Raw genomic sequence first — 17,911 nt, 5'->3', positions numbered from 1 at the left:
GTTTAAATCAGCATGTGGTGGACATTCTCGAGACAAGAGAAAGAAGTTAAAAGTTAACAGGACAGAACAATGAGCCTTTGCCTTTATATAGCACTTCTACCTCTCAAGTGCTTTCACATAGGTTATCTCATTTCTTAATCAAGAACTTGCTCTGTCATAGGTAGGTGCAGATATTACTAGGTCATTTTGCAAACGTGCTTAAGGTCAACACAGCTTTTCAGTAGATAGGTGTAGAAAAAACCACAATAATTAAACTGAACAGTAACACCAAACAATTTACTATTGTAATGGGATCATACACCCTTTACCTTACAAAGCCAAAACATTTTCATTCCACATTCTGGCAGAGCAATACCATTACTATTATAGAAAATGTGGCATGACATGTTCTAATTTCATCTATATTATTTATAGGTGCTTTAAGTAATATGTTAATTATTTCTTCTAAGAAAAAATTGAGCATATGATATTTTTGCTTAGGCTTTTTAAAACACTGTGTAACTATACCTCACGAGCCATATTTAATTTCTGATTTTGTAAGAGGGATGCTCTGAATACACCCAGCATTTAGTCCATTTAGAGCTCTGATTTAGCATTTCATGTGGTTTTACTGGCTTCTGTGTCATGGTAGGGGCTAAAATAAACCTCAGGGTGACAGAGAGTAACCTGATGGGTGGAGAGGGTTTGCTCCTCACTACCAGTAACATTCCAAGAATCACAAATAGATGAGACAACTGGAAGGCATTGAAGCATGTGAGACCCCTGCGTGTCAGCCAAGGAGAAAGTAAAAAGCAAGCAAGTCAGGACGTCTGGAAATCAGTCATGTGATGCAATCGTATTAAACTATTCCTGGTTACTGTTTTAAATTTTAAGTAACAATGACTTGGTCTTTCTAAATATCATTTTCTTTTTTAATTAATTAATTAATTAATTTTGGGGGGGGGCTGTGCTGGGTCTTCGTTGCTGTGCGCGGGCTTTCTCTAGTTGCAGCGAGTGGGGTCTATTCTTCGTTGTGCAGCATGCGGGCTCAGTAGTTGCAGCACGTGGGCTCCGTAGCTGTGGCACGTGGGCTTTGTCGCTCCACAGCATGTGGGATCTTCCCAGACCAGGGATCGAACCCGTGTCCCCTGCATTGCCAGGTGGATTCTTAACCACTGGACGACCAGGGAAGTCCAAAATATCATTTTCTATTAGAAGATAATTGAATGATTATTTTAAGATGAAATAAAGGAGAGAAGAAATAAATTGATTTGGTGAGGACAGCACATAAGGATTTTCACTATTTTAAAGAATCCTATATTATGTAACACAAATTTCCCTAAAAAAAAAAAAAGAGGATGGGACTTCCCTGGTGGCGCAGTGGTTAAGAATCCGTCTGCCAATGCAAGGGACATGGGTTTGATCCCTGGTCCAGGAAAACCCCACATGCCACGGAGCAGCTAAGCCCCTGCGCCACAACTACTGAGCCTGCGCTCTAGAGACCACGAGCCACAACTACTGAAGCCCGCGCACCTAGAGCCCGTGCTCCGCAACAAGAGAAGCCACTGCAATGAGAAGCCTGCGCCCCGCAAGGAAGAGTAACTCCCGTTCGCCACAGCTAGAGAAAGCCTGCGCGCGCAGCAATGAAGACCCAGGGCAGCCAAAAATAAAAATAAATTAGGGGGAAAAAAAGCCCAAAAAGAAATGAAATTTCAGAAAGTTCAAGTGGTTAAAAATATCAGGCTGGCCATGACACAAAAGAATGAAAGTCACTATTGCTAGAAGCTTGATGCTTTAAGGGAGAAACAGAATGAAAAGAAATCCTCACCATTCTCTCAATGACAGTTCACTGGGCACTGGCTCCACTTCAGAATGAAAGAGCTTTCCTTACCAGGACAACTGCAAACTCACACAGGGCTTGAAAAATTAAATTCATTTACAGTCTCTCCATTTATACACTTTCTTTTCTTTCATTTGTCAACGATTCATACAGATTACACAATTGAAACAGAGCTGACAACTTGCATATGATACATCAGAGGGGTAAATCCAACACATTTTTCTCTCCCAATATTTGTTCAAATGGGTGCTACTAATAAAAAAATATTATTTAAAGATGGAAATGTAAGTGAAGAAATATTTCTCTCTGTGCACTTGGGTATATATAATTATGCTATTTATTGAACTATCTTGCTTACATCTTTAAGTAATTTTTGTTTACTTTAGAAAACATCAAATGTTATTCGTGAATTACCAAAGTTTTCACTTAGTTGTCTGGTCTGTATCTCTAGTGTGGCTCCCCCTCCATTGCCATTAACTAGCATATGTTTTTTTTTTTTTTGCGGTACGCGGGCCTCTCCCTGTTGTGGCCTCTCCCATTGTGGAGCACAGGCTCCGGACGCGCAGGCTCAGCGGCCATGGCTCACGGGCCCAGCCGCTCCGTGGCATGTGGGATCTTCCCGGATCGGGACACAAACCTGCATCCCCTGCATCGGCAGGCGGACTCTCAACCACTGCACCACCAGGGAAGCCCTAACTAGCATATGTTAAAGGGAGCAATCTCTTTCTCATTGCTGCAGACAGAAGTAGACTTATTGATCAGAGGACTTCACATCCAACTGGCCAAATGCCATGCATCTCACTGGCCTGCTCCCCCATATTCTGCCCAATCCTTTTGGCTTACAACAGTATGAGCACCAACTTCCCCCCAACATCCTCTCTGCCCCCATTACCAGAAGACTCCTTCTAAGGAAAGAAGCCCTTCCTTCAACCTCTCAAGGACATAATCATCTCTGCTCTTTCCCAACGGTTTCCTGCAGCCTACTCTACTGTCTAAATTTTAACTCAAATTTCCTCTTCAGATACTATTTAAATTTGATCAAAGGAAATGACTTCTCCTTTACAGAACTCTCTGGGCAACTTTATAAACGAGTCTTGACAGAACTGTTTTAGGTGCTTTCATGCTATCACTTTTCATCGTTTCCAGAACTCTCTGACCTATATTCTATCACCCCCACTTTAAGAAGAAATTGAGGCTCAGAGTTAGAGGGTAGAAAAGCCGGAATTTAAGCAAAGGCTCTTCTCCCTTACTCTGAATTTCTTAAGCATGTTTTTATTGTCTGTGTCAAACTATTTCACTGTTAGTACTATTTTGTAGCTATTTTATAAACACATGTCAAGAGGCTTTTGTCCCTTCATTAGACTAAGCATACTATTGGCACTAACTGAACAGTTTAATTATGAGATTAATAAACAAGCAACTGCTTTCAACTCCACACTCTGCAAATGCATTCATTTTACAGTGAATCTTAACATTTGGTGATCCATTCCGTAGTTCAAACTATTTTCCCATCTCTCTTCTGCAGTTAGCCTACACTCTTTCACTGCCCATGAGCACCACTGCTAGATAGTGGGGAATGGCCAACATCTCAAGATCTTTAATACTTATCAAGTACGGTGAAAAGTTTGACATGGAAGGAGGCTCAAGTGATTATCTAAAATAAGGGTTTGATGCTACATACGGACTATGCCCAACGTCAGAAATAAGCAGGAGTTTGCTATATTAAAGAACATTCACATCATTTAAATAATTCAAGTGGGACTTCCCTGGCGGTCCAGTGGTTAAGACTCCGAGCTCCCACTGCAGGGGGCGTGGGTTCGATCCCTGGTCAGGTAACTAAGATCCCACATGCCGCGTGGCACAGCCAAAAAAAAAAAAAAAAAAAAAAAAATTCAAGGAGTTACCTGCCAGAATTGCCCAGTACCACTGAGGCCAAGGTGTTCAATAAGCATTGAGAGTTGTGCTGAACCAGGTCTTTCAAAGTCTGTATGCTTTTTTCTGTCCACACTGCTGCTGCGTCCTTTCTACCTAAACTATCCCCTCCTCTCTTCATTTCCTTGAAAACTTTTCCTTCTTTCCACTTTCCTGAACCAATACCCCACACCGGGGGTCTTGTTTGCTTCAAAGAGACATAGCCAAGCAACCACTGAATGTTTTAAAAAACTTTTCTTTCCTCTCTTTCACTGTTGGAATAACACATAGTCTTTTCAGAGGCCTGGCCCTTTCCTGATCTTCTGCATAGAAACATCTTGTAGGTCTATTTTAGGTAGGGGGTTTGATATATTCCCCAGTTCCCTGGATGTCACAAAAACTCTACCACCAACTGCTGAATCCATCTTTTAGCCTCTTCTGTAAGGTACAGGGATGGAGACTACAGAAGCGTTTTCCAAACTGGGTTCTGTAGAGTTCCAGTCCTTCCCCCAAAGAGGTTTTCAAGTAAGGTTAGGAAATTACTAAATATTCCTCCTTTGGAGAATCACAATGCATAAAAGCATATTAAGGGCTTTGGAGTCTTTAAGGAAATTCTTTTAATCAAGCACTCCCCAAACTTATTTGACCACAAAATCCTTTTTTCCTATTATACTGACTCACATCGTGATTAATTAGTATTACAGAGCAAACTTCTGAAAATGCTGCATTAGAGGCACATTAAGACCCAGCAGAGTGTAAACGTTTTTATAATTATGAATAAAATCCAACACTTAGTACCTACAAAACACGAAGATGGATTTCTGTAAACTACCCACGATAAGAAGTCTTAATATGGCACAAGACCAGAATGTTCACCTATTAGTAGCTACTTCACTTGGTAACCTAAGAGATTTATATCTGGATTCTTTCCTATAGAGACAACTCAATTAGTGAAATACTATATCCAGACCTAACTCTCTCTGTTAGCATTAGAAAAAATGCTACCAAACACAACCTTAATTTCGGAATAACTACAGAGGGAGTTCTAAAGGAACGGAATAGAAATTAATTACCAGTAATCATACATTCCAGGGCCAAGAGGCTGAAGAGTGAATACCTACATCAACTTTTTTCCTCCCTGGTTAATTTCCACATCTGGGCAATATTTCTACAGATGAAAAGGCTTATATGTGGAGCATCTGTTAACTTTGACAGGAAAGGTGTTAAGAGACCACACACCACCATGGAGGGCAGGCAGTGGAGAAGAGGGGGATTCCACAGTACTTTCCCACTTGGCTCCAAGAGATTCTCACTAATTCCACTGTCCTCTCTCACCTTCTTGCTATTCTGCTGACAACAGTCATTTCTCTCATGCTCAGGAATCTTCTGTCCTCAACTGTCATAATCCCAAACAAATTTACCCTCCTTTCTCTTTTGTCAATGATTCACAATGTGAGATGCATTCTTAGATGCAGTCAGAAGATGGTGATGGCCGATAAATCACATCCTTTGCCCTGGAACTTTCTTCCGATACTATAAATTTTTAGCTTTCTAAGTGAGAAATGCTCCCCAAATCTGGTATAACTAAAATAGTAACTCCCAACTTACAAGATAGCTCATAAGGTTTCATGTTAAAGCAGAAGATGTTAAGGTAACTTTAAAATAAGACTTACAAAAGGCAAAGCTTACCAGTTGGTGAAGGGTGAAGGGTGAAGAGGCATAGGGAAGTGATATTAAAAACATTCTAAACTAGTTGCATAATGTCAAGGCTGAGGTAAGCTATACCTTTGACCCACCTTGTTCTTTTATTATATCTGAGATTGTGTTGGTTTCAACAACTTACGTGAGGTATATTTCCACTCTGCTAACTCTCAACACGCTACTTTTAAAATGCAGACTAAATGTTCAGGTTAGCTTAGCAAGTAAAAGTCACAGTACACAGGACATATCCATGAACAGATTTATAAGAAACAACACAATAAACCGATCCAGCAACTAACTGCCCCTGTTAGGTTAAGAAGAAAAATATCCTCCCTCCCTACGCTTTTGGTAGGAACTGTTATAAAAAACTGATTTAAAAAAACGCAACAGGGACTTCCCTGGTAGCACAGTGATTAAGAATCCGCCTGCCAATGCAGGGGACACGGGTTCGAGCCCTGGTCCGGGAAGATCCCACATGCCGAGGAGCAACTAAGCCCGTGCGCCACCACTACTGAGCCTGTGCTCTAGAGCCCGTGAGCCACAACTACTAAGCCCGCGTGCCACAACTAGTGAAGCCCACGCGCCTAGAGCCCGTGCTCTGCAACAAGAGAAGCCACCACAATGAGAAGCCCACGTACCGCAATGAAGAGCAGCCCCCGCTCACCGCAACTGGAGAAAGCCTATGCAGCAACAAAGACCCAACGCAGCCAAAATAAATAAATAAATTTATTTTAAAAATTTATATAAAAATAAATAAATTTATTTAAAAAAACACACACGCACACAACAAATATGTGGCAGCAATCTGATTCAAATGCTTCCAAATCTTAGATAATCTCTAAGATGCATGTAGCCCAAAACAGAGTAATAGAGGAAGGTGAAGAAAATACAACACTCTGGATTTTCCATAAAGTAAGATGCTAAGGTAGCACCTACTAAAAGAACCATATACAGGTAAAATGTGACAATTCTTTTAAGATTTGAAGTTTGTTGCAGTAAAATTGCACTATTAAGTATCATGATAAAGAAAATGCAAAGTATAATGTGAATCCTAAGCTTTAGTTATTTTTGCTAAACTCTAGGACTAGGCTGCTCATCAAAAAGCACAGGAAATATATATTTTACCACTGACTGCTAATATTATCTGCAACTAATCTGACCCTGTTAGGTCATTTGTCATTTAGCTTCAGGGGGCCCATCCTTTCTCACTATGAGAATTAACACTATAAAAAGTTGCAAAGACCACCCCAACGATAGTGGTGGACGCTTTATCATCTCTTATTTGAAAAAACACATACCTGAGAATAGATTTGAAGATTCCTTGAATTAAGCTGGTGCCCACCCTCTGGAATCTGAAGCCCACGATGGACTCCATGTTTAGTTTAAAACCACCACATAAATCCAGAACCAGAAATACACAGTATTACCACTGTTTATTCAATACATGATAAAGAGTCTCACTTCAAGAGGGATAACCCATTTGACCAGTGAACTGGCTTGAGAAGCAGAATACTGGTAATGAAATTATTCTTAAATCAACTACTGCCATAACTTGCTTTAATAAGCACAGTTCCTGGCACATGGTAGCCGCTCACATCTGTGGATGAATGAATCCTCGACCAACCTTAGGTAGGTTACTCAACTACTCTATAGACTTTAAACTTTCTATGTATAAAAATCGGCTTTCTCTGGCTTAATTTTCTCAAATTAAGCCTTTGGATTGATCAAGGCACTCTGAAACTCTGACACTGAGGAAAAAAAAAGATGCTTCCATTTCATGCAAAAGTCACATAGACAGGGAAGTTATATATCATGATCCCCATGTTGAGGCTCATTTGACTTTCATCTTAGATTCAATATCACTTCATCAGGAAGGAGTCCCCTAACCACCAACCCACTCCCCCCTCCCAGCTGATATGCCCCCTGAGTTATTAACTCCTTGAAAACTTTATTTTCCCTTTGTAGTACACAGCACAACAATCATTAAATAACATCTGTATTGTTCTTTGTTAAATGTTTGTCTCCCTCTCTAGGCTTCAGACATTCTGAAGGTGAGATCATATGGGCTTTGCTGATTGACCTCCTCTTTCTTGCACCTAGAAGTAACCTGGCACACGGATGTTTAGAAAATATTTGTTCAGTGAATGTTTGAGAACAAAAAGCCAGCCAATGGTGCCCCTTCAAGATACTCAAATAGTAAAAGCTTAGAAATCAAGGAAGGGAACGTTAGGTCATCAAAAGCTAATGTTCAGAACATCACTCTGTTCTCAACATGAAACTGAGAGAAGTTTTTCCTCAGCAGTAACAGCAATAAAAGAAGTAAGTGTATCATAGCATATCTATGTGCCATTTTATACCTTTCAAAACACTTTCATCACGTGTGGTCTCATGACTGAAAGTCTCCAAAGAGTTCATACAGAAATTCTGTTTACGGTTCTACATGTTTTAAAGAGTTGTGACAGGTATATAACCCACTTATCCTGGAAGTTTTTATAAATAACTTATAGACTGTCTGGGAATTTTTTTTCCCCCCTTAGGTGCTCACTGCATGATATTCCCTCTACAAAACAGCTGGGACAAAGTCCCATTTTTTTTTTTTTTTAAGTTTCAGAGCGCTGAAATAAATACTGATTCCAAATAAAGTCTTCAGCTCTATTCTTCAGCTCTAGCAGCTCTATTTTCTTAAAGGACAAAGAAAGGCAATCTGAGAGCTTCTGTTGGATGCCAAAGGGACTTCCCAGGGATTGTTGGTAAATTGAACCACATCTAAGGTTCCAAAGTAAACTTCTAAAACCTTTTCAGCGGTGTATAACCTTCAGAATTCTGTGAAGGTGAGAGCAGGAGCGAGATCTTTATTTAAATGATAAACTTTAATGCTCTTTGATGATGACAAATTTTTTTTTAACTTTCTATGACTATATGAAAATTCATAAACAGAAAGACCACGGGGTGGATGAGAATCTTGGCAAATGATACAGGAATGGAAGTACTGCAGCTCTTAAAAGTCTATGACAGAGCAGAAGTGAAACGAGATTCAACAGGGGCTCCTATTTTCTGTATTCTTTCCTAATAATCTGACTTAAAACAATTTCTTTGTTTTAGAGATCATAAAGACCTCATACTGTAAACTTTACCAGCTTATAGCTAATCCTATATGATTCCTGAATTCCAAGGGAGGACAGGTCAAAGCCAATAAAAGTTTTATTTCAAAGCCCTGAAATAAAGTGAGCAAAGTACTCGTTAAGAAAGATCCAGTTCCACCTTCCTCAGGAGTATGTTTGGAAATCTGGGTTTGTAATAACATAGTATCTTTATCTCCATCAAATTTTATGAATGTCAAAGTGTTTGATACACAATATCTAATCTGATTCACATAATAATCTTGTGAAATAGGCAGGCCAAGAACCTTATAGATGAAGAACATGAGATTCCAAGAGGTTAAGTTTCTTGACCCAGGATCATAACTTAGAAAATGGAAGCACCAGGGTTGGAAGAATTTCTGATCCCTAGACCACTGCTATTTCTATAGCACAGAACAGCTATACCATTCTGGACTCTCTGAATCTGCTGTTCATTCTTTATTCCTCATCAAAACAGGCAATAAGATAGCAATGTCCATAAATGTCCATACTATGTAAAGAGTACACAGTATATAAAGAGGGTAAAGTATTCCCCTTAAAATAATGGTCACATCCCCACTATGTCTCTATATGGTTTTAGGTCTTAGAAATCTTATTAAACTATGATTTGCTATTCTTGGTCTCATATCAAGCTTATATAGAGAGCACAACTTTGCATGAGAAAAAAACGCAATAAACATGTGTTCTCTTATTAAAGACCAGGGACCTTCCCGACAAGCATTAGAATCACTAAATCCAAGTTACTCCATACTCTAGCGTAAGGTTAGAGCTGAAAAGCTGGATAAAACTCCAATTATATTCTTTCCTGATTAGTAGGGTGGGTGTAATGGGATGAGGCCTCAGGATGAAAGAAATGCTATTAACTACTGAATGTGCATGAGGGTGAGGGTTGCTTTTTCTTTTTTTATGACTCAGTTTTTTGAAGGGGGAAAAGTCCAATTCTTCACGTAAAAATACCTTACATATCTGCGAATCCTAGGGTTTAATAGAAAAAAAATCCACATTAAGTTCTTCAACTTCCAAAATCTGTTTTCTTATCTATAATGTACATCGTGCTGTTATATTTGCAAAACATCAAGGTTAAAGATAGAAAAGCCTATCAAATAACCTCCATAGAATGTAAGCGTCAAGGCAGGATTGATCTATACAATAAGCCTAACTCTGATCTTTGGTAACAAACACACTTTATTCTATAAAGTCAGCCTTGTTCTTTTAAGGCAGTGGTTTTCAACATTGGATACATAACAGAATGGGTTTTTAAAAAATACTGGTGCCCCAATCCTTCTCCAGATCAATGAAATCAGAATCTCTTTAGTTTAGGGTAGGGACTGGCTGTTTCTAGGGGTCAGCTGGAGTTGAAAACCTCTGGTCTAAGTGCTTTGCTATCTAGTTTAAGAATCTAACATGACATCATTTTCATATTTTCCTATGGAAGGAATATTCACAGTCCCAAGACAGTCACAATGGTTAGAAACACCAGAAATGTACAAGTTGAATGAGTGTATTACTTGGATATAAGCAGACATTCTTAAGTTAGTCACAACTGCTACACTTAATAAATATTAACCATTAAAAAAAAAAACAGAAAAAAAATTTTAAAGAAAGAAAAGAACAGAAAAACTGCATATAACCATGAACATATATACCCATTTAACTATAGCTTAAGTATTAAACCATATTCAAAAATTTATCTCCCACTGAATAGTAGCCAATCTTGTAAAGCATTTTATTTTTGGAATTTTCCCATAGATATAAGTAAGAAAAAGCAAATAAAGAAACCAGAAGTACAAGACATCCTATTACACAGGTATATGAAATCAGTTCAAAGGGGAGTTTCCACTGCTCAGAGGACAAAGCACTTCTCAGAAACATTACTGCAATCATACTGCTCATTTCTTGCTCAACACAGTACTGCTGAAAAGGATGTTGCTATGTTCCCACCTTAACTGCCTTATGTGTTGTTCCTGTGACATGCTGGAGCCAACAAAGACAAGTTTGGCTTCTGGAAAAACCAAAAGGCCACGCTTCTCTATTTGTAACCTTGCTCTAAAACCTCTCCCTATTATCTGATTCTATGAATTTTGCAATAGCTGCATATTCGTTAAAGCTGGAGAATGAGTAACTAAACCTGGTCTAAATTGTATGCTTAAGCAAATATAACAATAAAAACAAGTCCTACGCAATTTGTAGCATTTTATAAAAAACTACTCACATTCGAAGGAGGCTTAGACTAAAAAATTCGAGACCAGAAAATGCAAGGAAATCTAAAACAGATGTAATATCCTAATTAAACCTAGGTGGCCTATCTGGGAAAATATTTAAGATTCCTGTTCTATGAACTTCCTGATTAAGAAGAGATTAATAGCTACTACAGTAAGGATAAGAAATTATTAAAGGTTAGAAAAGAATTTTGATTTGTGTTTCTAAGTCAGTGAGCTGTAACCAAATATAACTAGGTGAGTGGTATAAACTTACATGGTTTATTGTAGATTGAACAGCCTTTAAATAATGGTTTAGTTCCCGATCCATCATTGCAAATTCAACCATTGCCTTATCCATACTGTATTCACTACTCACTTCAGCTGAAAAAGAAAGGAAAGCAATGATCATTTTCCATTTAAAATGCCATATTTGGGGCTTCCCTGGTGGCGCAGTGGTTGAGAGTCTGCCTGCTAGTGCGGGACACACGGATTCGAGCCCTGGTCTGGGAGGATCCCACATGCCGCGGAGCAACCAGGCCCGTGAGCCACAACTACTGAGCCTGCGCGTCTGGAGCCTGTGCTCTGCAACGAGAGGCCGCGATAGTGAGAGGCCCGCGCAATGCGATGAAGAGCGGCCCCCGCTTGCCACAACTAGAGAAAGCCCTCGCACAGAAACGAAGACCCAACACAGCAAAAATTTAAATAAATTAATAAACTCCTACCCCCCAACAACAACAACAACAAAAAATGCTGTATTTGGAAAAAGCTGTACCAACATAATTTATCAATCAATTTATCAAAATCATCTAAATGATTTTGTAAAGGTATTGCATATTTTAAAAAATGCCTTCAATATATGGCTGCTTCATTCAAAATTCGAAGAAGACACCCAGTAGAAAAAGTCTCAAAGGTGGAAATGTAGACTCAGACTCAGGAGTTCCAGGCTGTTCCACCTGCCTGGACAATCTTAAATCAACCACTACACTTTTCTCAGCCTCAGTTCCCTCATCCATTGAAGCAGCCCACTTATATATCTGCACATGAACCTTGTAGTATTGTTAAAAATCAAATAAGGAAGATTTCCACTTCTAGTAATGGTAGGTTGGGTTATGTGGACCAATCCTCCTACTGAAGACAACTAAAATGACTGGAGGGCTTCTCTGGTGGCTCAGTGGTTAAGAATCCGCCTGCCAATGCAGGGGACACGGGTTCGGGACCTAGTCAGGGAAGATCCCACATGCCGCAGAGAAACTAAGCCTGTGCACCACAACTACTGAGCCTGCGCTCTAGAGCTTGTGAGCCACAACTACTGAGCCCATGTGCCACAACTACTGAAGCCCGTGCACCTAGAGCCCGTGCTCTGCAACAAGAGAAGCCACAACAATGAGAAGCCGGTGCACGGCAGTGAGGAGTAGCCCCCCGCTCACCACAACTAGAGAAAGCCCGCACGCAGCAACCAAGACCCAACACAGCCAGAAATAAATGAATAAATAAATTTATAAAAATAAATAAATAAGTAAAATGATTGGATAAAACAGGAAAAAGAGTAATCTCCTTAAAAACAAAAGGGTCACAAGATAGTAAGAAACAACCAGGGCAAAATTAGGGAAAACCAAAAAAGAGAAGCTGAACACAGGAAATCAAAGTTGCATACCCTCCCCCAGTAAACTGGGTCCCCACTCATCAGAATAAAGATGAACCGTAAGTAATCCCACTCTGCTCCTCCAGGCTGCAGGGAGGTTGGCCTTGGCCACTAAGCAGAACAGAGGGAAGAGGGAGAGAGAAAACAAACATGTTTCTGAAAAACTGTATCAACAAGCCACAGCCTGGGTTTGCAGCCTGGGTTCCCCTCACCTGAGTGGTGCTGGGAACCTGAGCTCTGATGTTGGTAGGAGGTGGTCTCACAATGAAAGTACCCACACGTACTCCCCTCTGGAAAAGACACTTGTATCTGAGGCCTCAAATAACCCTACAAATAATTGTTAAGGATAATGAGTAGATTACAGGGGACAAAAAATAAAAACAAAACAAAAACCTTACAAGGAAAAACACAAGAAAACAAGCCAAAAAGAGTAAAAACCAGCAGAAACAGATTCCCAAATGTTTCGGATATCAGTCAGAGCATGAAACAACTATACTTACTATATTTAAAAATTAAAAGACCCTCAGGAAACAGGAGACTATAGAAAGCAACTAGTAGATTGGAAAAGCAAGATAATATTCTTCAAAGTGATTTTAAACTTTTTTTTTTAAGCTCTAGACACACAATTTAATAATAGATCGGGAAAAGATAGAGAACACAGGATAATAAAAACGTTAACATTAAAAAAGCTGAAAGAAATGAAAATAAAACTGGAGTCCTTAAATCATATTAGGGGATGCACACACTCAAAGACTCTTCATTCAAATAACTTGGCTCAGACAAATGGCAGTATTTCTTGTCCACTCTGAAGAACAGTACAACTGTTCATCTCTAAGTCATGAAATAATATAAAACCCACTTACATTTGGCTTTTAAAAAATGATTTTCCTGGACTTCTAAATTATGCTTTAGTTTTACAGTAGTCAATTATAAACACACTCCATAAAATATCTTCTGGGTTAACACGCTTCTGGTAGAATATCTCTTGGCTGGTAACACCCAGACTTCACAGAATATACATATCCCTCAATATAAGCTTTTTTTTTTTTTTTTGAGGAGTGGGAAGGGGCAATGTTTATATAAGAAAAATTTGTATTTACATTCCCCAAATTAAATACATTTTTAACAAAGTGGTATATGAGAAAGGTCTCAAGTCATATTCCATAAAAAATTGTTAGACCGTTTGAAAATCTCCAAACATCAATGAAAGAGACATGTTGCTTAGCTGTTGCTGGTACCAACGTGTATCTATTGCCATATATACAACAAATGTTTGTTAAAAATCCTATTAATTGCTTGATGATCAGGAAGAGAATTTTAAACAATTTATATCCTAATAATGATGGGTTGTGACTTATACAGGCATTTTACTGTATATAGTTACATTTAAGTAAATTGGTTAGGGGTTTGGGGTTGGCCTGTAATTTAATTTTTTCCCATTTAAAATAATGAAAAAAAGAAAAAAAAAGAAGAAAGAAAGAAAAATAGGCCCCTGGTTTCACACAAACCTTATCTAGTTAAAGGAAATGATGATGTGTGTGTGTGTGTGTTTTTCCTTTTCTTAGTGGAATCAGTATATATTATGTGTAATAGATTCTGATACTGGGACCATTGAAAAAGTGGGTCAAGCTGGTAACCTGAGCAGAGACTAACAGCATAAACTGCTTTATCAAAAGTGCAATAATTAGTGGCAACTTCAACCTAAACAGAAACTCACTAAAGGATGTATCAGCAGCAAAAGTCTTTCAAGTATGAGAAATAAAAATGTGTCAGGGGCTTAAATCAGTAGGAATTGACATAATGTTGGCAACCCCCCTCTGGAATTAAATGAGTTAATTTTTTAAAGCACTTAGAAATATGCCTTCGACATTAAAGTTTTCAGAGTAAGCAGGATGATGATTCTCATTATCAAGGTCCATAGACATAGCCAGACTTGAACCAGATAACAATTTCAAATACAAGGCCAAGGAGACCTTCCCTGCAAAGGAGAACGTGAGCGATGGCTGCCAGTATTTGATGGCAGGAAGCCTAAGGGAAGTACCCGAGGAGGCCAACTGTGGACATGCAGCCTCAGCTAAGGCTCCAGGGCCCAAGAATGTTGGGACAAGCTAAGGAACCTAAGTGATGAATAGTGCAGCCTGAGGCGACAAAGGGAAAACACCAGAAGAGAGCAGGAAGCTACTCCTGAGAAGAACCGAGAACCACGCCACACCACACCTGGAAGTGATGCTCAGTCAGATAACTTCAGGCTCAAGTCAATGTTTTCATCTGCTGGGGAGAAGGGTTTGGAGAGACTAGAGACGGAAGACAACAGACTCCCACAATGGCATCTGGAAGAGAGGTCATGAGAACATCCGTATCAAGTAGTTGTTAACCCCTGTCTTCCTTATTATTACAATAAAGCCTCTTTCTAAGTATGTTATTTGTGTTCATGTTTCAGAAATACCAGGCAAAGGAAGGCACAGGGAATGTGTCCTGTTCCACTAAAGAACTGAGGTGGGGAAAGAGCATAGTGTTGCATGAAAAAGGCTAAATAAAGCCCTGAAGAACTCAGGAGGAAAAGAGGGATAAACACATCAACAGGGAGCTGGCTGTTGACTAAAAAGTGGCTGGGGCGTTGGGGAGGTGCAGAGAGACTGACCAGCTAGAGGTTCCCTGCTCCTTTATTCCACGGTATATAATCCCACTACCAAAATTCTCCCACTCTCACAGGGAAAGCCCTCCTAAAAATCCACACCAACCAAATCCTACACATCCTTCAAGGGCTGAGCTCAGGCCCTACCTGCTTTTAAACTCTGCCAGCCTAGAAGGATCTCACTTAATTTATCTTAACAACTATACTTGATACTTTGGCACTTTGAAACATAAACAACGTTGTTTTCTTATATGAATTTGTCTCATTTTTCCAAACAGACTTTAATCCATTTGAGGGCAAGAATGATGGATCCAACAAAGAACTATAGGAACTCTTCCTTCAATATTCTTATATGGCCATCATATAATAAATTTGAAAATTAAACTTTCACCAAACTAAAAATTGTCCTGCCTCTGATATTCAATTGAATTAAAATGCAAAGAAGACATGTAATATAAACTTATTTGCCTATTTTCAGTGTGATTTTTCCACAGGAAAAAGGTTGGCACCAGCGCTGAGTGTGGGGGGGAGATTACAAAAATGATGTTAAAATTCACAGAATGACCAATCTCAGAGAGGCAAATATTACTGTAGCACACCTCTGCAAGCCAAAAAGTAACTGCAATGATAAAATATATATACATAATAATAATAGCTGTACCTAACAATTGGTAAGCACTTTATTATGAGCCAAGACTACTTAGCGTACTGTGTTTACATTAAACCTCACAGCAGCATTAAGAGAAAGGTAGTTTTAGCTCCACTTTATATATGAGAAAACCGAAGCACCAAGCAGTTGAAGTCACCTGCTCAAGGACACAACGGTAGTGAGTGGCTGAGCTAGGCCTCCAACTCAGACCTTCTAGCTGCAAAGTATGTACACTAGCCTCCTGTGCTAAAAGGTGCTTAAACTAAAAAGGTGCTTAAAAGGTGAGAAGGACAAGCACCTCCAACTCCTCCATGGATATCCAGGGAACAAACCCTTGGGGTGGGGGGGACTGGGGGGCAAGTCATGGCCCTGAGCTTCATCTCAGCTCCCGGTGGTCTGTTCCAAGTAGGACACTGGCCAGCCACTCAGATGTGATTGGGCCCGGTCCGATCACATTTGGGAAAAGCTTTCCCAGATTCCTTAGTAGAGGAAACCGATAACAAAAAGAAAATCATCTTCCCCTTTTAGAAGATTGCTAAGTTTTAACACTGGTGAAGAGAGTGATCTTTCCCATCAGCAAGGCTAACTGGAGGCGCTATAAAAGTAACCAAGTCACCCACTGAATGCTAGGAGAATAACTAAGTCAGCTCTAGCAGCTGGCAAGTCAACCTGTACCAGGCCAAGAGCACCAGCAACAACAGAGATGGAAGTAGCAGCCATGCAAGGGCAGCAACAGAGAACTGTTTCAGGGGAAGGGAAGAGCCCTGGAAGGCTTCACATGCAGAGGTACTTCTGAGTGGAGCCCAGTGTCAAAACCATTTCTATTACCCGTGTCTTTGACTGTCCTCCCCTGGCCAAGCAGGGTCTGGGAGTCTAGGAATATTCTCCTTTCTTCAATGTGCCATTCAAGGAGCATTAATTTATTATAATCAATCCTTGCTTGTGTTAATCAAATGAACCTAAGTGATACACTTGAACATTCATTTACAAGCCAATAAATATGTGGGGAGGTCTCCTGGGGAGAGCTCGGAGACTCGGTGGGACCGATGTGACACATCTGGCACACCGATTAAGAAACTGCTCCAAGAAGTTAGTTCAATAACTCGCTGAAATATGTCCCCCAACCCCTGCCCCAGCAAATTAAGTCCAGAGGGCACAGATAATCTTTGATTTGTATTAAACAATTATAACTGCTTCTGTAAGGATGCCAGTAGCATGGCAAACGTGCCTTGCCTGTACCAGTGACCCTGCTCAGCGCTATCCCAAACACCATGCGCTGCTAACAGGACCTGAAGAACTTACAAAGTGTCATTTAGACCAGGAAGGGCCACAGAATTAAACCCATTCTTTAAGGATGGCTTCTGTTTCATTTTGTTTTTTCCTGTTCATTGGCAAGCCCTAGAAAACTAAAGAGTGATAATCGCTGAAAGAGGACCTCTTTTTAGACTGAAGTGCTCTGATATTTATCTAACATAAGAAGTATCTGAATGGATGCAGTTGGCCTGCATATGATCCTCCTAAAGTCAAACAAACCTGTAATTATGCAATCTAGGCAGCCACGCTGATCATTAGACATGTCACCTGTTATTCAATGTCAGAACGCACTAACAGCAATATGAGAACTATTACTATTCTTTCATTTTGAAGTGCTGAATAAGGCATTAAAGGTACATGTTACATAAAGAACATTAAGCAGAAATGGGTGATTTAGTGTTGCAATCAAATTCAACTTAAAATTCATGAGACTTCAATGAGAGGAAGATAATGGCTGAGGCAGGAACACTTACGAAAGCAAAACAATTATATGGAAACTAGCAATCAATGCGGGTTGTCTCAAAAGTGAAAGACGGGCAAAATGAGGGAGAAGAGGGAGGTCTGAGAGAGGAGAGCAAGGGAGGAGACTAGCTATTTTCACAGATGTAGGCAGACTCAGGTGAGACAAATTTCAGGTCCCCTGTGGCTAAACAAGGTATCAATAGGTAGTAAGCCTTTAACAATATGGTAATTCTTATGTAGCACAGTTCAGACTCACGAGAGTTTATCCAGGGTGAGTTCCAAGATTGTCTAGTGTCTATTCCCCACTTATTTGCTCCACATAATGCCACTTTCTTGGCTACTGGTTAAAAAATGGGGATAAAGAAGATTCTTTATCTTGGCTTCCCCAAGTCCAGATGGGCATGGTCAACAGGCCAGTCAAGCTTTTCTTCCATACC

At 39.8% G+C, this 17,911-nt stretch overlaps 1 protein-coding gene across 10 annotated transcripts in view; it reads right to left on the bottom strand.

Moving 5' to 3' along the window:
* The window catches only part of NSMCE2 (NSE2 (MMS21) homolog, SMC5-SMC6 complex SUMO ligase), a 224,350-nt gene that overhangs the window by 164,290 nt on the left and 42,149 nt on the right, over positions 1-17,911 (bottom strand). For all 10 annotated transcript variants that reach the window (XM_073794739.1, XM_073794740.1, XM_073794741.1 and 7 more), the window contains exon 3: positions 11,047-11,153. In XM_073794739.1, the coding sequence (XP_073650840.1) occupies positions 11,047-11,153 (107 nt within the window). The remainder of the gene's footprint in view (positions 1-11,046; positions 11,154-17,911) is intronic.

This window comes from Tursiops truncatus, chromosome 17 (assembly GCF_011762595.2).
Source record: "Tursiops truncatus isolate mTurTru1 chromosome 17, mTurTru1.mat.Y, whole genome shotgun sequence".
Lineage (NCBI taxonomy): Eukaryota > Metazoa > Chordata > Mammalia > Artiodactyla > Delphinidae > Tursiops > Tursiops truncatus.
The sequence above is the reverse complement of the archived record's forward strand: the minus strand, read 5'-3'. Positions and strand labels throughout refer to the sequence as shown.